The sequence below is a fragment of the Vulpes vulpes genome, chromosome 10 (assembly GCF_048418805.1).
Source record: "Vulpes vulpes isolate BD-2025 chromosome 10, VulVul3, whole genome shotgun sequence".
In the NCBI taxonomy this organism is placed as follows: Eukaryota; Metazoa; Chordata; class Mammalia; order Carnivora; family Canidae; genus Vulpes; species Vulpes vulpes.
In genome coordinates this window covers 101,295,563-101,315,848 of record NC_132789.1, presented here as the reverse complement: position 1 = coordinate 101,315,848, position 20,286 = coordinate 101,295,563, and the positions used below count along the sequence as shown (strand labels likewise).

Genomic DNA, 20,286 nt, shown 5'->3' with positions numbered 1-20,286 from the left:
GTGTACAATTTGCCAACATACAGAATAACACCCAGTGCTCATCCCGCCAAATGCCTCCCTCAGTGCCCCTCACCCAGTCCCCCCACCCCCCGCCCTCCTCCCCTCCCACCACCCCTAGTTCGTTTCCCAGAGTTAGGAGTCTTTATGTTCTGTCTCCCTTTCTGCTATTTCCCACTCATTTCCTCTCCCTTCCCTTATATTCCCTTTCACTATTATTTATATTCCCCAAATGAATGAGAACATACACTGTTTGTCCTTCTCCGACTGACTCACTTCACTCAGCCTCATACCCTCCAGGTCCATCCGCGCTGAAGCCCATGGCGGGTGTCTGTCATTTCAGTGTCCATCGAAAGATGAATGGGTAGAGCAGATGTGGTTTACGTGTACGACTCGTCTCGGACTCTTCAGCAGCGATGCGTATGCAGTTATCCTAAGGTTGAGAAAGAATCGAAAAAGAGACGGCCTTTAATCAGAAAGAACTTGAGGACACTGGGTGTTATACTACGTGCCGGCAGATAGAATTCCAATAAAATGTCTAAAAAATTAAAAAAAAAAAAAGAACCAGCGAATATAAAGCGCTGCAGGGTTGTAACCATCACCGTAAAACATGCGGAAGGCCTGGGGTAGAAATAAGGGGTATCGGCTGTTTGTGAACCTTTTCGTAGGGCGCAGGCTTGGCCGTTTTCCTCCGTAGCCAGAAACAAACGCATTTTTAAAAATTGTTCCAGATTATTCCACTGCAAGCCCAGGTGTGGAGGAAAATCAAGAGGCTCAAGCGGCTGCGCATGTGAGTTATGGGAAGGTCGAAGGGTTTGCTTGCAGGGTCGTCCTGATAAGACAGAAAGTCAGGGGTCCCAAGGGAAGGGCCTGCAAAATAGAGACGTAGACGACGAAGGTTCTGAGCGAGGTCCAGGGGGTGCAAGGGAGCCTGTGGCAGCGGGTCCTGATGGGCAAAGGCAAAGCAGAGGCTCCGCGTGTTGTCCGAGGAGGCGGGGCTGGAGGATCAGCCCGGTGGGGCCGTGGTTCGCTCAGGGCTCCCCTGGCACAACGGAAGTCCATGGAGGTAAACGCGACCCTGAGGTTGGCGCTCGCTCGGGCCTGTGACCAGAGGCCAAGGCGGGACCATCGTCTCTTGGCGACGGGCCTTCAGCCTGACCCTGAAGAATCTGTCGGACACCTGCCCACCGGAGCCGCCTAGGCCGGGCCACCCAGCTCCTGGGCTCACCTTCTTCGTCTCATCTAGAAAATGACAAAAACAACAGCAGGTGGCCCGCGAGGCTGCTGTGAGCATGACAGGAGGAGGAGGAGGATGTCAGCGTCCCGCCAGCTCGCCGCGGCCTCCGGGCCACCGGGCACCCGGCCTCCCGCAGCAACATCCCCTACCCCAGCTCCTGGCAACCGTGCCCTCCCCCTCCCTCCCTCTCTCCCTCCCTCTCTCCCTCCATCTCTCCTCCCTCTGTCCCTCCCTCCCCCCCTCCCTCGCCCCCCCAGCCCCTTACCCTCCTGGTCCTCTGCACTGTAAGGTGCTGCAGGAGAGGATGACAACCTCAGCCCCCTGCCCCTTCCCCACCAGCCTCTCCTGCTACCTGTGCAGCCCCGGGGCCCCTCCCACGTGCACCACACCCCCAGCCCCCGGGCCCATCCGTCTCTAAGGAGCCCCCCCCTCCCCGTGATTTAGGGTCAGATGCCCCAGGTTGCTCGGGCTCACTTTTCTCTAGTTTCTGGCCAAACTCCAAAGGCTGCGTGATCCTTGTCGCTGCCTCTTTAGGCTCAGGGTGAAGGGGACAATGACAGCCTCCTGAGCTGCAGCAGCACTCGGGAAACGAAACTCAGACGCCCGACAGGAGAAAGGAAACCAAAACTCCCTTCCTGGGCATAAAGGCCGAGCCTGCCTCGGCGCCTCCGCCCTCACTCCCTGTCGTCCAGCTCCACGGGGCCCCTGCAGCTCCGGGGAGGCAGGTAAGACCCAGGCTCCAGGCCAAGGCCGGTGCCTCCCTGCGCCGTCCGGCTGCTCCCCAGGACGACAGGGGCACTCGGGGGAGACTCAGGGTGCAGGTGTCTCCAGGGCTCAGAACGACAGGGGGACTCGGGGGAGACCCAGGGGGGAGGTGTCCCCAGGGCCCAGGATGACAGGGGGACTCGGGGGAGACTCAGGGAGGAGGTGTCCCCAGGGCCCAGGATGACAGGGGGACTCGGGGGAGACTCAGAGTGCAGGTGTCTCCAGGGCTCAGGATGACAGGGGGACTCGGGGGAGACTCAGGGGGGAGGTGTCCCCAGGGCCCAGGACGACAGGGGGACTCGGGGGAGACTCAGGGTGCAGGTGTCCCCAGGGCCCAGGATGACAGGGGAACTCGGGGGAGACTCAGAGTGCAGGTGTCTCCAGGGCTCAGGATGACAGGGGGACTCGGGGGAGACTCAGGGGGGAGGTGTCCCCAGGGCTCAGGACGACAGGGGGACTCGGGGGAGACTCAGGGTGCAGGTGTCCCCAGGGCCCAGGATGACAGAGGGACTCACTCGAGGCTGCGGGTGCCCCTGGACGTGCTGGGCTCGCCTGCCCTGGGCTGGGGGCGCCCCTGTCACAGCAGGGGCCTGGTCTAATCCTGGAGCAAGGCCAGGTGGGGGGGGACAGGCAGGCCTGTGGGGACCTGGCTGCTTGGTGTTAGGGAAGCCCCAGGGTCAGCAGGTCAGGGTCCTGCCGGGGGCGCGGTGCTGGGGACCTGGGCCCGAGGGCACCTGGATGTGACCCCCCCGTCCCGGGGTCCCCCCTTGAGGCAGCTTCCCAGCCTCCAGCCCCGGAGCGCGGCCGCAAACTTGCAGAATCCGAATCCGCATGTGACTGGTCAGGGGGTGCTCCTCGTGCATTCGGGTGCTCGGGGGTAGGTTTGCTCCTGGTGCAGCAGGGACGGGACTGTGCCCGAGCTCAAGGGACATGCGTGGCTTTTCCACTGCTGTGTAACCATCGCACACTTAGGGGATCCCGGGGGCTCAGGGGTGGAGCACCACCTGCGGCCCAGGCCATGACCCTGGGTCCCGGGATCGAGTCCGCCTCGGGCTCCCTGCGTGGGGCCTGCTGCTCCCTCGGCCTGGGCCTCTGCCTCTCTCTCTCTGTGTCTCTCATGAATAAATGAATAAAATCTTAAAAAAAAAACAATCGCAAATTTAGTGGCATAAATCAATAAAAATGAATTAGTTTAGAAGTTTCCGTAAGTGGGAAGTCGAGGCACTGTCTCCTTAGGCTGGAGCTTAAACAAGTGGCCTCACCCCAGGTGCCTCGGGTCGCACCCTGCCCACCCTCGGGGGGACATTCGGGGCTGGGGGCCTGGGGACTGGGGGGCTGGGAGACTGGGGGCCTGGGGGCCTGGGGGGCTGGGAGCCTGGGGACTGGGGGGCTGGGGCCTGGGGACTGGGGGCTTGGGGGACTGGGGCCTGGGGGGCTGGGGGTCTGGGGCTGGGGGTCCGGGGGTCTGGGGCCTGAGGACCTGGGGGCCTGAGGCCTGGGGGGCTGGGAGCCTGGGGACTGGGGGGCTGGGGCCTGGGGACTGGGGGCTTGGGGGACTAGGGCCTGGGGGGCTGGGGGTCTGGGGCTGGGGGTCCGGGGTCTGGGGCCTGAGGACCTGGGGGCCTGAGGCCTGGGGGGCTGGGGGGCTGGGAGCCTGGGGACTGGGGGGCTGGGGCCTGGGGACTGGGGGCTGGGGGGCTGGGAGACTGGGGGGCTGGGGCCTAGGGACTGAGGGTCTGGGGGGCTGGGGCTGGGGGTCTGGGGGTCTGGGGCCTGAGGGCCTGGGGGCCTGAGGGGCTGGGGGACTGGGGGCCTGGGGAGCTGGGGCCTGAGGGCTGGGGGCCTAGGGCTAGGGGGCCTGGGGGACTGGGGGGCTGGGGGACTGGGGGGCTGGGAGCCTGGGGGACTGGGGCCTGGGGACTGGGGCCTAGGGGGCTGGGGGTCTGGGGCTGGGGGTCTGGGGCCTAAGGGCCTGGGGGCCTGAGGTCTGGGGGGCTGGGGAGGCTGGGAGCCTGGGGGTCTAGGGCTGGGGGGTGTGGGGGGGCTGGGGGGCTGAGGCCTGGGGCCTGGGTGTCTGGGGGCCTGGGGGACTGGGGCCTGGGGGACTGGGGGCCTGGGGGCCTGGAGGACTGGGCCTGGGGGGCTGGGGCCTGAGGGCCTGGGGGCCTGAGGCCTGGGGGGCTGGGGGGCTGGGAGCCTGGGGACTGAGGGGCTGGGGCCTGGGAACTGGGGGGCTGGGGTGCTGGGAGCCTGGGGCCTGCGGGGCTGGGATCCTCGGGCCTGGGGGGCTGGGGGCCTGGGAGCCTGGGGACTAGGGGGTTGGGGGGCTGGGGGCCTGGGGCCTGGGGACTGAGGGGCTGGGGCCTGGGAACTGGGGGGCTGGGGGGCTGGGGCCTGAGGCCTGGGGGGCTGGGGGCCTGGGAGCCTTTTTTTTTTATAGTGATATATTTGATTTTATTAACACATAATCACACTCTTGAAACATCTTATTGTAACATTCGAGGTGTATTTGATTTTGCCATTCCCAAATATTATTCATTCATTCACTCACTCAGCAAGTACTCACTGCTTGCTATAAACACACAGGGTGTGTGCTAGACTTTTTCCATATAGGCCTTCTGGCCCTAACTGGATTGTGAAGCCTTTCAGAGCAGGGATACTGCCCCTTCCTCGTATTTTATCCCAAGCCTCAGCCTGTAGCAGACATTCAACCAATGCAACAAGCACATATCACGTAAATGAAAAGTGGGAGGCACTATGCTTGCTGCGCATAATCAAATAATAAAATATTTATTTCTATGTCTTGTTCATCTTTAAACTCAAAATTTAAGAACATGAATGCCTGGAGACCGGGGGGCCGGGGGACTGGAGGCCTTGGGCACTGGGGGCCTGGGGGCCTAGGGCTGGGGGACTGGGGGTCTGGTGCCCGAGGGCCTGGGGGCCTGAGGCCTGGGGGCCTGGGGGGCTGGGAGCCTGGGGGCCTGAGGCCTGGGGGACTAGGGGCCTGGGGGGCTGGGGACCTAGGGCTGGGGGACCTGGGGGACTGGGGGTCTGGGGCCCGAGGGCCTGGGGGCCTGAGACCTGGGGGGCTGGAGGGCTGGGGGCCTGGGGGACTGGGGGCCTGAGGCCTGGGGGCTGGGGGCCTGGAGGTTGGGGCCAGGGGCGCTGGGGCCTAGGTGCCGGGGGTCGGGGGGCCGGGGGTCGGGGGGTGGGGGCGTCAAGAACTCCGTCCATTGCCGCTCAGCTCTTCTCCAGATGCTCTTTGGGAATTTGAGTCTTTCTGTCCAGTGGTGCCTCCACTCCCTCGGCCTTTTTCCCTAAATTGGGCAGTCCCAGCCGTAATAATCTCTGATTTCTCTTTTTTACTTTTCTCTTATTTCTTTTAAAGATTGTTTAACCCAGAATCCAAGTAAGGTTCTGGCACTACTACGATGGGATGGTATAGCTTTCAATTTGTCACAATCTCTTTCATCTTCTTGTAATTTGTTAATAAATTGAGGTTATTTCCCTTCCTTTCCTTTGCCTTCCCTTTCCCCCGCTTCTCCCCCCCCCCCCCCCCCCCCCCCCCGCTTCTTTTTTTGTCTCGTAGAGATTCTAATCTTCCTGGTGTCCTTTAACACGTCCTCTCTCTTATAAATGTCTTGTCAATGAATTGTTGCTGCTAGAGTTTTGATTAAACAAGTTAAATTTTTTTTCTTTTCTTTGGAACATTTCAACAATGGTGCAGTTCCACATGATGGTAGATATTTACCTGTATTTTTGTTGCTATCCCCTAAAAATAACAAGATCTATTAATTCATCAGAAGTTGTAATACAAATGTAAATGAAGTTTCCCCATTTATGTTATTGGGTCCCCCATGGTTCCGTACCTATGTGAGGAAGGCAATTGAACTTCTTGATTCCAGAAATCCTTCCCTTTTGATATATTATCTTTAGATACTGTCTCTGGACTTCCTGGTATGAAAAACAAGGAACTTAATATACACTTTTCTACTATTCGTCCCTTTCTGAACCTCCCAATTTGGTTAAGTATAGTGGTTTTATATTGTCAGGGTTTATCATAGTTTACGGTATTTTAAGACTTAAATCTTGTGATTTGTTTCTAGTTGAATAAAAAAAATGGAAAGCCAAGTAAACAAGTCACAAAATTATTTACTTTGTTATTCATTGTAGAAGAAATCTATATGTTTGACTTGAAATGTGGTTCTTTATTAAGACTGCTGTTTGAAATTGATGCTTTTGTAAATTCAAAGTATCATGGATCCTCCCATTTTTCTTTAGAGCTTCCTTTAATTTTTCTGGATCATGATCTGGATCTGGATCTTTAATTTTTCTGACGATTCACTGTTTCTTGGTTGTCCTATGCTTGATCTCCCCACCCCCCTAATTTTCCGTTTTATCTCTTTAAAATAAAATTATCAGTTAGGATACGTGGTTGGTAAAAATCTGACTTCTTAAATGTCTGGTGATATTGTCTTTCCTCCCTCTTAACGGATTGAATGACTAGGTAGAGAATTCGAAGTTCAAAATATTTTCCCTTGGGAACTTTGAAAACATTGTTTTCTTTTATCAAAATATCCAGTGATGGTTTTCATTTTATGCAGTTCTGTGTGCCAGGTACTATTTTAATCAATTTGTATACATCAGCTCATACACTTAAATAGCCTAAAAACACAACCAAAAAAAAAAAAAAAAACCAAAAAACACAACGAAAGGAGCGTATCATCATTGTCCCAATTTTATAAATAAGTGGACTGAGATACAGAGAGAGTCAATAGTTTGTCCGAGATCACTACAGTACGTCTCAGAACTTGGCCAATCGTGCTCATGCTTAGACACCTTACACCTTACGCCTCTCTGACTTACCATTTCTTTATAACATATATCCATTTTTTTGCTCTTAGATCTCTGCAATTTGAAAGTTCTTTTTTTTTTAATTTTAAAGATTTTATTTATCATTCATGAGACACACACAGAGGGAGGCAAAGACACAGGCAGAGGGAGAAGCAGGCTCCATGCAGGGAGCCTGACGCGGGACCCCAAGATCACACCCCGGGGCCGGAGGCAGACGCTCAAGCACTGAGCCCCGCAGGGATCCCTGCAATTTGAAAGTTCTATTTCTAAGTCTATGTTCCTCTTTGGTCATTTCTTCTTAGTCCTTGGAAAAGCTTCTCAATCTAAAAATCTGTACTTTTCATACTTGTCATGTAATATGAATGAGTATCTATCATCTATCTATTATCTATCTATCTAATCTATCATCTATCATCTATCTAATCAATCATCTATCTATCATCTGTCTAATCTATCATCTATTATCTATCTATCAATTATCTATCTAAGCTATCATCTATCATCTATCATCTATCTAATCTATCATCTACTATCATCTATCATCTATCTAATGTATCAATCATCTATTATCATCTATCTATCTATCTATCTATCTATCTATCTATCTATCATCATCATCATCATCGTCACCATCGTCGTTTCTCTGCCCTATACTGTAGGGTATATTTGAGGGACGTCTCCTTGGTTTTCCTGACAGCGTGCTCAAGTGGATTTCCTTCTGCCTCTTTGACAGTCCTTTCTCAGTTACCTTTATAGACTCTTCCTCTACCCTGTTGGCCTTTGTTAAATATTTGTGATCTGCAAAACTGGATTTTCATTCCTTTTTGCTTCTTGCATGATACTGTGTCTCTCTGTCCATGCAAGCTCATCTATATCGATGGCCTCGTGTGCAATAATATTAAAATTGCTCACAGACTCAGGCCTAAATCGGACCTTGTGTTTGACCTCTAACCTGCATATTTAATTACTCACGAGGCATATTCTACAGCAGGTCTTAAGACCAAGTCAAACTCTGGCCACAAATTTGGACTCATGATCTTTCCCTGAAATGTGGGTTTGTTCCAAGGTGTCCTGCCCAGGGAATGGCCTCGTTCTGCATCCTAATGCATCGGGTGCAATCCTAAGAGTCATCCTGACAACACTCACTCTCCCCGCTTCTCTGTCTGTATCAGATCCATGACCAAATTATGTCAAACTTACCCTCTAATTATTTACTATCCATGGATGCTCCAAACTACCATCAAACTATTTTACACCAAGCTATGACGGTTACCCTCCTGCACAATGGCTTTTCTCTCTGCCCCAGTAACAGGAACTTTGTTCCCATCCTGTCTATCATGTCTACCGAAGCAAGAGGATTCTTTCAAAACGGATAGCCGCTCATAGCACTACCTGCTTAAAAGCCATCCATGGATTTTAGGATGAGAACATGCCCTCAAAGGCTCTGCGTCCTCTTCTAGCACAGCCAGCTCTTCCCTCCCCGTCTCCACTCCAGTCTGGCTGGCTTCTATTTTGGATCTAGGGCCACCCATACCCCTTCGCGCCACAGGATTTCTGTACGTGGTATTTTGCTGTTCTCTCCGCCTGAAATGCTACTCTCCCCTGTTTAATTTGTTTAATTCGTTCCTTGTTTAACTAGTTCTTGTTTCATCTTTTAGAAATCAGCTCAAGCATTATTTTGTTAGGGAAGCTTCCTCTATTCTCTCTGACTTTGTCACATTTGTGATTTTCCATCGTGTATATAATTATCTGATTAATATTTGTCTTTCCTGATGGATTTTAAGGTCCATGAGAACTGACAGTATGTTGCCTTTTTGGTTCATTCTTGTATTCTCCCTGCCTGATGTTTTGCTTACTATGCAGTAGTCACTCAAAACTATTTGTCGATGGAATAAATGAATTTCTGATTTTTCTTCTTTCTTTGTAGGTTTGTCATTTTCTGCAGTTCAGGTTCGGGCCCCAGGTAGCATCAAGAATGGGTAATTTCCAAGTTATTTTTTTTTATGAATTATAACATAATGATTCTTTTTAGAGCTACACAGATTTAATAGAAATAAAATAACTTTGTTGTTTCTTTCTCAAATAATAAGTCAATACTTCTCTTTTCAGGTTTAGAAGAGCACATGATGATTTTAGAGAAAATGTCAGAGCTGATTATGAACGCAGTGCCCAAAGCTCAGTGAGTATTGTCATGAGAGATGTACAATTTGATATCCTATATCTTATGTATCTATTTGACATTAAAGTAATGCCTATCTAAAAAAGGTAATGTTTATCTCAGTATTATTATATAATTCTATATCTATAAAAATAATTCTATGTATATATTTGCACACACACAACTTTTAGAGCAGTTTGATGGTGAATGGAAATAGTCTTTTGCTTTATTTGTACACAGTTGTCAATGAACCTATTGTTTTATAAAGAAATAAGATTTTTTAAGCAGGAAGCATTTGATACGGGTCTATATGCAGAACAGAGGTGTTAAATTCCTGATTCCATCCAGATTCTGACACGTGGTCTTACATAATTTGCTCTATCTCTTTGAGCCTCAATTTCTGTATCTACAGAATGGGACTAATACCGTCTTCTTCCTATAAAGGATAGTCATGCCTATGGATATATTTGAAAATTCTTATCATACATAAAACAATTACTCAGCGAATTCACCTGTTGTGATAGTGATAATGGATAATAATAACAGTGCTACTGACTTTTTTGGGCCTTATGTAGTCGATGTTGTAATTTCGTTTTGTTTTCATTTTAGATATTCCAGTTTGTTCAATGATTTTGTTGAATCTGAATTTTTTCTGATTGACGGAGATTCATTACTTACTACATGCATATGTGAGAAATCATTAAAGCAGGGGCAGGAGCTCCACTTCTTTTATCTGGTTGAATGCTATCTTATGGATCTTGTCAGTAAAGGAGGACACTTTGCCGTAGTTTTCTTCAAGGTAACACGTGACGGTAGTCCTTTTCTGTGATTTAAGAACTAAAACTAACATTTCTTACTATTCTGTAAATGTTTTCCTTATTACAAAGTTCAGTATGTCTATTAGAATTCAGAAAATTTAAAGGGAAGAACAAAAAAAAATGACTCATAAGCCCAGTATTCAGAAATCACCACATTTAAGATTATATTGTATTCTCAATAATTAAAGTGCATAAGGACACACAGGATCATGAGGGAGGATGAGAAATCTCAACAGAAACTCGCTTGAGCTCTGGATCCTACTTTTCCAACTCTGAGAACTGCTTCTGTCTTCAGAACTCAGCAATTTATTTGAGCCCAGAAAAATGTCAAACTCATTAATACTGCTTTGTTTATTATTTGCTTTATAGTAAATGCCTCTGAGGGAATATATTCGGTCTTCCTTTCCCAATTTTATGAATTATATAATTATGAATATAATTGGTAAAATATAACAGTTTCAAGTACAGATTGGTCTAAACACCTATCCCTAAAGGTAACCACTGTGTTACTCTTAAGGATTTTGGTGTGTGTCTGTTCAGTCATTTTGCAATCGACATTATTGTTAGATTTTAAAATATTTTTAAATATAAGCAATGTTTTGAATAAAGAGCCAGGATTCTAGCCTAACGTTTACAGTCTAGTTTACTGCACTAATCTTGATCCGTTCAGAAAAACCTCTGCCGCTTCAGGAGGATCACACCAAATTGTGACCGTTCTCTCAAAGGGATTTACCTTGGCTTCCCGTTCTGGATAATTTATATCCATCACTTGCTTTGCCTACTTTTTGATCCTTTTTCTTTTTGGAGTGAGATTGGAAAGGAAAGAAAAATTAGAATAGGAAGGAAAAGTATAAACCTTGGATAAACCCTGACTATTATGCGCCCGCTTAAAGGGGACATGTGTATTTAAATCTAAGTTGTGTTTTGTGGCTTGCATTTGTGAAATGAGAGCCAAGCTTTCAGCGTCTATTCCCTGAGTGTAGAGCAGAGCAAAACCCGTGTTGGAACATATTCCTTTAATGACTTTAATGATATATATATATAAACCAACTAAATAATACTTTTAAAAGATACACTTTATCCCATCACCACAGGACGCGGAGTGTGCATATTCCAGCTTCCCTGAACTTCTTCCTTTGAGAGCTGCTTTAATCCTTCATCTTCAGCATAACACGACCATCGACGTCCGAACGTTTCCTGGGTGCCTATCACGAGAGTGGGCAGTTTTCTTGGAGGAGAGTTACCCATATTACCTGATCGTTGCGGATGAAGGCCTGAACCATCTACAAACACACCTTTTCAGCTTCTTAGTTACTCAGTCTTGGGCAATGAAGGTCAACGCTGTGCTCTCCTCGGGGCAAACATCTGATGTCCTTCGACTTTACGCATACCTTATGCCAAGCACGTACAAAAAACAGAAATTTTTCAAAGAGGTAATTAATACCTCACGACAAATTTCTTCTAGAATTTCACAGAAAATTTCCGTATTCCTTGACTTAGTTTTATTTCCACCACTTCTATGGAAACTATCATAGGTTTGATAGAGAAGTCTAGAAAATTAATAATAAGGGGATGCACGTACATAGTCATATGTCCAGAACTTACTGGAATGACAGCCGTGATTGGTACTTCTCACGAGTCGTTGTTTAGACCTTCGCAGCAGCCCTTTCAGCTAGGTGTTGGCATCACGCGTGTCTTGCGGGTGAGGACACAGATGCTTGGATAACTCATCTGCTCCTCCTCAACACTAAATGAATAATGGAGCACGGATTTGAAAGCAGCAGCTCGACTCCAGCCCTGATGTGCTGACCCACGAGGGCACGTGCTGCCTCCGACTTAATAAAGGGCAGAAATGCATTAAAGTGGAGGCACAGACTTCATGCGTCTGTTGCTGAGACATTCTAGTGAAATGATCATTAATACGGTAGTTTTAATGAAAAAAAAAAAACAATGGAGAAGGGTGATGAGGAAGGAAAATAAGTGAAGTGTTTATTTCCTAATAGTAAATCATTAACCGAACTTTCAAAGTATTTAGAATTTAATTCTTCCTTCAGGTTATTCTTTTGCTGAATAGGCCTATTTGGCAATTACTATGCTGAACTTCTGGGAGTTAAAAATACGTACTGATGTTATGAATAAATCTCGTTTCCGTTCAGTTTTCACTACTTATAGTGAATTCTAAATATGAAGATAATGCTGTATTTCATCAAAATGATTTTTTGAGTTAGTTAACATTTTTTATGCTGAGAATAGTGTCTTTCCCCTCATGATATTTGGAGACATCTAGACGGTTGACATGAAATCAGAGAAGAGAAGATGATTTATTTTGCTTTAGTCAGGACTCCAGGCATTAAACTATACCCAACGCTAGTTGTGCACTGAGAGTAGGACGCCCTGGGATTGATTTTTATATTGGGAAGAGGTACTATAATCACTTGATCCCATTTTATTCTGTTAGAGCAATTTCCGAAGCTGAGCTTGAAGGGCGCCTTACAAACATCCTTCCCAATCTCTGCTTAAGAAGGTGTTTTTAAGCGTTAGACTTTACTTCTAGTATAATAACATGTTCCCTGCTTTACTGAGCACTCATTTTAACGAGGCCATTTCGTTTATCTCTTTGAGGACTATATGAAATGCAAATAAAAATGCAGTATATGTTGGTAATGGTTGTTGCTGGATGATGGGTACCTGGGGGGAGATTATGCTATTCCTTATTTATGTGTGTGTTTGAAATTTTTCGTAATAAAATACAGTGTATTAAATGGACACACTCTTTCTTTTTGAGATGTTGGAAATGTTCTGAAATTAAATTATGGTAATGGCTGCACAACTCTGTGACCTTACCAAAAGTCATTGAATTGTCCCCTTAAAGTGAGTGAATTTTGTCATGTTAATTATACTTTTCATAAAGTCGTTAAAAAAAATAAAATGTACTAAATTCCCAGAAAAAAATCAATTCAGTAGAAACAAAATAGTGCTGCCTGGCAGGGTTTAAAAGCCTTGTTGGTGATCTGTAATTACATTAGTGTAATTTTTTTGAACTCGAAAATATATTTTAACAATTATATCTTCAATATATGATTTTCTGTAGTTGGAAAGTGATTAGATATGTTATTTATGACAATTTATGTGGCTTCCTTTTACAGAATGAAAAGGAGATTGAGAATGCTTATAAAGCCCTGATTAAACATTTGGAAAAAGGTCGAATTTTAGCAATGGAATCTCTTTTTGGAAATTTAAAATGGAAAAATATGATGGAAGAGGTGCTGAATTTTTTTTTAAACTCTCTATTTGAACTATTTTGTTGATTATAAAAAAGTTACAAAAATATTACTGAGTTTCCATAGACTTCTCACCCAGAGTCCCTTAATACTAGCATCTGATGTAACCATGGTACATTTTTCAAAACCAAGAAATGAACATCAGTATAATACTGTTAACTAAGCTTCAGACATTATTTGAATTTCACTTACTTTTCCCACGAATGTCCTTTTTCTGTTCCAGGATTCTGTCCAGGACACCACATCTACATAGTCATTTCTCTCTGGTAGCCTCTAGTCTGTAGTAGTTTCTCAGTGTTTCCTTGTCTTTTGTGACCTTAATATTTTTGAAAAGTTTTTTTTTTTTTAATATTCCTCAATTTAGGTGTATGTAATGTTTTCTTATGATTGGAATGGGGTAATGCATTTTTGGCAAGAATGCCGGTGAATGTGTGAATATATCAAAGGGTTCATGGTATGGATAGATCTTAACACTGGTTAAGCTGGTGTGTGCCAGCCTTCTCTACTGTAAAGTTACCATATTTCCTAACTATGCAAATCCTGTTTCTTCTCAGAATTTGCCAGTTAATTTTAGAGCCCATCAACGGATCTTGTCTGCAACAGTTTTCGCTAGACCTGTTTGCCTAATGGTTATTTTGTATTTCACTTTTTCCTTTTCCTTTTATCACTTGGAATCCTACTGTAAGGGAGAGCTCCTGTGTCTCTGCCCTTTACTTGTTTATTTATTTATACCAGGATGGACTAATGGATATTTTACATTATAGATTGAAGTCCAATATTGCAACTGTTTTTGGGCTCAAGTTGTTCTAGGTTTGAACATTAGAAACTCCTTCAGGTTTGCACCTGTGTCCTTTTGCAAGCCTCACCCGCTCCCCATCTTTTGCCTTTTCTAAAACCACTTTATGAGGTACGATGACATCCACTGTGGTGATGGGTACGTACGTGTATATTTCTCTTCCGATTCATCAGGCCCCATCCTTTTGAGCACCACAGAATGTTCCATTCTCATCTCATGTTTTCTCTGCCTCAGCCTTGAAATTAACCACTTCTCCAAGGAGTTCTGGTTGCTTTTGTTGGAAAATGACATTTAGGAGCCAAGACCTGAGAGCTGTGTTTGTTCATTTCCACCAGGGCGTCATTGCTGTCAATAACTATAAGTTAGTTATTGTCTGACTTTTCAGCAGACACAGTTAGGAGACATCTGTATGTATGCCAAGCCACGCATATACGCCCGTCTACCTTTTATCTATCTATCTATCTATCTATCTATCTATCTATCTATCTATCATCTATTTATCATCTATTATCTATCTATCATCTATCATCTATCTATTGTCACCTATCATCATCTATCTATCTATCATCTATCCATCATCTATCACCTATCTATCTATCATCTATCTATCTATCTATCATCTATCTATCTATCTATCTATCATCTATCTATCATCTATCATCTATCATCTATCTATCTATCTATCATCTATCTATCATCTATATCTATCTATCATCATCTATCTATCTATCATCTATCCATCATCTATCACCTATCTATCTATCATCTATCTATCATCACCATCTATCACCTATCTATCATCTATCTATCTATCTATCTATCTATCTATCTATCTATCATCTATCAATCTATCATCTATCATCTATCTATCTGTCATCATCTATCATCTATCTATCATCTATCATCTATCTATCTCTATCTAATCATCTATCTTAAATATCATGCATCCATACTGATAACTTCTACTCCGGTCCAACTTCACATCCTTCATTTTACCCCACCCCTTTCTTTATTTGTAATTTCTTTCTCCAATTATGAGAAATTCAGCTTTCCTTACATACAACGTATTTACCTATTTTTTCAATTCTAGTATATACATAAAGTAGTATTAGACTTGCAAAATGTATCTTGTGAGAAACATATTTACTAAGTGGATTACAGGATTTATGTGCAGTTCTTTTTATCTTTAGGCGTGGAATATGTTACAATACATCTTTCCAAGTTATTTAGGTTAGTTCTTGCACCACCATTCAGGTTAGTTATGTTATTCATTACTAATACAGTTAGGTTCATTGGTTAGTATTTGTATTTCACTTTGGGTCCTTCCCACCCACTTCTAGATTGTTTTTAATTATCTGTTTACTTTGGGGGGGTATATGAAAGATAAAGGAAGGATGCTTTTGATCCTAAGAATCAGAGATGTACAAAAGGATATGCTCAAAGAGGTGACACTTTGTTCTTATCCATGCTACTCTGATCCCATTCTCCTCTACAGTTACCCCTTTCCTAAATATTTTCTTTCTTTTTTAAAAATATTTTATTTATTTATTAATGAGAGACACAGAGAGAGAGGGGGCAGAGACACAGGCAGAGGGAGAAGCAGGCTCCATGCAGGGAGCCTGACGTAGGATTCGATCCTGGGACCCCGGGGTCAGGACTTGAGCCCAAGGCAGATGCTCAAACACTGAGCCCCCCAGGGGCCCCCAAGTACTTTCTGTAGGGAATTTGTCTCTAGTTTCAGGTTTATCCTTCTTGCATTATTATTTTTTGCACAAAAATAGACATGGGTCTATTTTCTTACAACCTCTTCTGTCTTAAATAAAGGATCACATAGTATAGATATAGCACCTTTCTTTTTATACTTAACAGCATGTTTTAGAAACCATTTTAAAGCAATTTATAGATATCTTCCTCATTAGGTTATACAGCTGTATAGCACTTCCTCATATACTATATTCAACCAATTTCCTACTATGGAATTTAATTTTCAACATTTTGTAATTATAATCAATGCTGTAATAAATAATCATATGTAGTAGGTGTGGTTTTGTATAATTTTAATTATTCGTTGGGGTTATCCATTTATACTAATATATCATCTGTGAGCAGTGATAGTTTTGTATCTTCTTTACCCATTCTTATGCCTGAAATCACCTTTTCCTGTCTAGATGCATTAGGTAACAAACCTGGTATAGTGGTGGATTGTAGCGGAGTTAGGGTGCACCTTTGCCTTGTTCTAATCTTAGTGGAAATGTTTCTAGTATTACGTATACGTACATATATACATATCTATCTATCTATCATCTATCATCTATCATCTATCTATATTTTCTGATGTTAAGACTGTATCCCTCAACTTATATTTTTTGAGTATTTTTATCATGAATATATATTGAAAGTTTGGATACAATTATGATTTTTAAATCTTAGTTTTATTAATATGATATTTTGATATAAACGTATTTTTAAATATTGAAGCTACACTGTATTCCTGGAATAAATCCCATTTGATCATGATATTATTTTCTTAATATGATGTTGGGTTTTGTTTGCTAATATTTTGTTTAGAATTTTTGCATCACTATGCAAAATGCTGCATAGTGATACTTAGTGAAATGAATGATACTTTTCTGTAATTTTCTTTCTGGGCACTGTATTTATTTGGTTAGATATCATGGTGTCATGTAGGCTTCATAAAAAATTAGAATATTTCTTTTTCTTTTCAAAATACCAAAATAATTTATGGATTATTGGAATTATCTGGGTTTTGAAGATTAAAATAGAATTTCCCTATAAAGTCAAATGGGACTGGTGCTTTTTTGTGGGATAGTTTCTTAATTTTCTCTGTTTGTCCTATGGAAATTAATTTATTTAAGCTTACTAACTCCAGTGGGGTCAATTCTTATAATTAATTCTTATGAGGAAATTATCCATTCATTTACATTTCAAATAATTTATTTGCATAGAAATTTGCAAAGTAGGCTATATACTTTTTAAAGATTTCTTGTTTCAATAGTTATTTTACCTTTACCTTTTTATTCTGTAGAATTTTTATTTCTCCCATTTATTAATAATCAAATTAGCTAGTGGCTTTTCTATTTTTAAAAATTTTTCAAAAATCCCTGGAATTTTGATTTATTAATTAGATCTATTTACCAATTTTCTTAATTTTTGCTTACTTTTACTTTTATGTTCCACTTCCTTTTGTTTTCCTTTAGTTCAGTTTGTTGTTCCTTTTTAGATGTTCTTTTTGGAGCTGAGAATTTAATCCATTTTTTTTTATTCTTTCATTTTTAGTGTTAAATATGTTTAATGCAATGAATTTTCCTTTGGTCACTGCTTTAAATTTATCCGTAAATTATGATGTGTAATGTTTTTATAATCATTTTTATAAATTCTTTAATTTCAATTTGTATTTCCCTTTCACCTAGCAGTAGCTTAATTGAAAATGTTTTTAAGCTTCAGAATGAAGGGTTTCTGTGCCTTTTTTAAAAGAAACTAAATTCTACCTTTATTGTATTTTGGTCAGAGTGCTGTTTATGGTTTTTATACATTATAGAAGCTACTGATGCTTTCTTTGTGACTTAACACATGACCAATTTTTAGGGATGTGCTGGGGGCACTTAAGAGGAATAGATACTCTCTATCACCAGAGTTTAATTCATAGAATCTACACTATTGATTGTACCATTTAAGTCATCTATCTTTTTGGTTATTTTTTGTCCACTTGGTTTCTCATGTACTGGGAGTAGTCTATTATTAGTGTGTTTTTGAATATAGTTCCTTTAATCACCTGTAGTTTTTGCTTTGTAAAGTTGGTTGTGACATTATATGTTGCATAATTATCCATGTGAGATAAATCATTCGTAAAGGTTATGTCTCCATGATGGATTGTGGCTTTTAGAATAAGAGTGCTTTTCTTTTTCATATTTAATGTCTTTGAGCTTGAATTGTTCTGAGCTGCTGTAAAAATTGCTAGCCTCTCTTCTCTCCTTTCCCCTCCCATTTTCCTGGTATACTTTTATCCACCTTTTATTTTCAGTCCTTCTGAGTCACTATAAGTTGTGTTTCTTGCATACCATACGTATTTGAATTAATAAAAATTCTTCACTATTTTATTTTTACTGGATGCAAAATACTTCCCTAATGCAAAACACTTAAATTATTTGAGAATTGGCTTCTACAAATAATTCTGCATGAACTTCTTGGTACACATTCTGTGTTATTTACCCAGCCTGGATAGCTAGAACTTGATAGCCAGTCACAAAGCATCAATATACTTAATATATAATCATATTTGTTGCTAAATAGCTCTGCAGGAATTATGTACCTCTATCTCTACTTTCATTAGCAAAGCACAAGAGAAATGACATATCACATGACTTCCAGAGCTATTATCATTAAATATTCTTTGTTAATTTATAAGTAAAAATATGCTATTTATTGTTCATTTATTACTAAAGAGGTTGAACATTTTTCTGTTTTGTTAATATTCATTATTTCTTTTGTGAATTATTTGCTCACATCTTATTAAAGGTTGAATGTTGTATTATTGATTTATAGGAACTCTTTACATAGCTAAATTTTAATGATTTTACCAAAATATTTATTTTCCCACCTTAAAATTTTGTTCATCATTTTTAACAGAAATATTTATAGTATGTAGCCATATCCATCTTTGTAGCATTTCTTCTAGCAAGATTACTTGTCAATAAAAATATTTTTAAAATATCATGACACTTATAGTTTTCTTTTGTGACAGGCATGTGAAACTATTTCTCTGCTTAAGCAGTTCTGGCCAGAAGGATCTGACATTCGACGTGTTCTTTGTGTTACTTCATGCTCATTGTCTTTGAGAATGTATCATCACTTTTTAGAAAACAGAATGAAGACTAGCTCTGATCAGAAAACTAACATCCAAGAGGTGCGATTGTTACAACTTTACTGTGAAACACCATTGCTTTCTAGTTTTGATATTTTATTGATTTTCATATACCTTGTCTTCCTTTTTTTTTTTTTTGGTAGTTTATTTCCCCAATTTATTTATATAAATTTCTCCCAAAAGAGGAAAAAACTGGAACTTGTTTATCGGTAATATCTATGATGCCATTATATGATTTAGTGTTTTACTATAAAGACATTTCCCCTTAGTACCCATTTAGTCAAACTTACCCAATCATCCAGAAGAAGGGGAAATAAGAAAGGAAATTAGCTTTTCTGTGAGAGCTTACATTATAATGTTCTGGGGTCTTTATATGCCTTGTGCCTTTATATCCTCTCAACAGCATTTTAAGGAAGGTATTTATTCCCATTTCACATATGGGAACACCAGAGGTTTAGACAGTCCTTAATTAAATAGCAATGTGGATTGAGGATTGAAACCATGTCTGTCTTATTCAACTTCCATAATGGCAAGTGTCTTTAGAAAGAACATGCTGTAGAGTCTTAGTGGCATCCTAGCTAGAGAAATGCTAAGCTTTTAACCTTCTTTATGGTTGATAGAGTAAGAATCTGTTATCCAGTATGGGTTTGCTCTCCAGCTAGATAATCATCCCTATATATATGTGTACAAATACACACACACACACACACACACACACGAGTACACATACTATTTTGTATACAATCTGACTGCTGGGGGATTCTTTTTTTTTTTTGGTGGGAGTGCAAAATGTTTATTAGAGATTAACATCCATGGAAAAAAGGGGGAAGAAGCCAGATTGGGCAGGAAAGTTTTAAATTGTGAGCCAGGCCTGACAAAGATGCCACCAACCTGTGGGGAGCTGGGGTGGAGGGGATGTTGCCTCTCGCAGCTATCCCAGGTGAAGCCAAGTGGCCAGGACTTTGTCTTTCTGGGGGGCGATTCCTGCCTAAAAGTTTTTATTAAAGAAATATGGAAATTTTTGTAACTTTTTGAACCCTCAGAAATGAACAGGACCTACTGCCTTTACCTAGCATCCTTTATATTTGGTTTTCCAGTATCTACTTGAATATGTTCTTAGTAAAATATTTTTTACATGATTAGGTATGACTTTTAAGTTATTGTCACAAAAATGATACTAAACCAACTGTACCTCTTTGGAACTTCCGATCATTAGACCCTATCTGGCCCCGTGGAAGCACTCCAAAATAAGTCTTAGTTTTGTTTTACCGGCAACCCTGCAAACATTTGAAGATGGCGAGGAGATCCTTGTCCCATCATGTTAAATATGCCCATTCCTTTACTCTTTTTCTATTTGGGTAAGTTTTTCAGATGGGTCCTGGTTTATTCACTCTGATGATATTTAGTGTAACTTTTAAAATATGCTTTGCACAGAGTAGGGCTTTTAAAGCATGGTTTCACCTGTGCAAAGACCCGTGCGATCATGACTTCGTTAGCC

The 20,286-nt window shown here is 42.5% G+C and overlaps 1 protein-coding gene across 1 annotated transcript in view; it reads left to right on the top strand.

Moving 5' to 3' along the window:
• The first annotated feature begins 1,652 nt into the window (after window positions 1–1,652).
• DDX60 (DExD/H-box helicase 60) overlaps window positions 1,653–20,286 on the top strand; it is a 95,511-nt gene continuing 76,877 nt past the window's right edge. Inside the window, exons 1-7 of the mRNA XM_026008101.2 lie at window positions 1,653–1,959; window positions 8,781–8,832; window positions 8,963–9,032; window positions 9,621–9,810; window positions 10,924–11,262; window positions 12,976–13,092; window positions 18,669–18,830. Coding sequence (XP_025863886.2) covers window positions 8,829–8,832; window positions 8,963–9,032; window positions 9,621–9,810; window positions 10,924–11,262; window positions 12,976–13,092; window positions 18,669–18,830 — 882 coding nt within the window. The 5' untranslated portion in view covers window positions 1,653–1,959; window positions 8,781–8,828. The remainder of the gene's footprint in view (window positions 1,960–8,780; window positions 8,833–8,962; window positions 9,033–9,620; window positions 9,811–10,923; window positions 11,263–12,975; window positions 13,093–18,668; window positions 18,831–20,286) is intronic.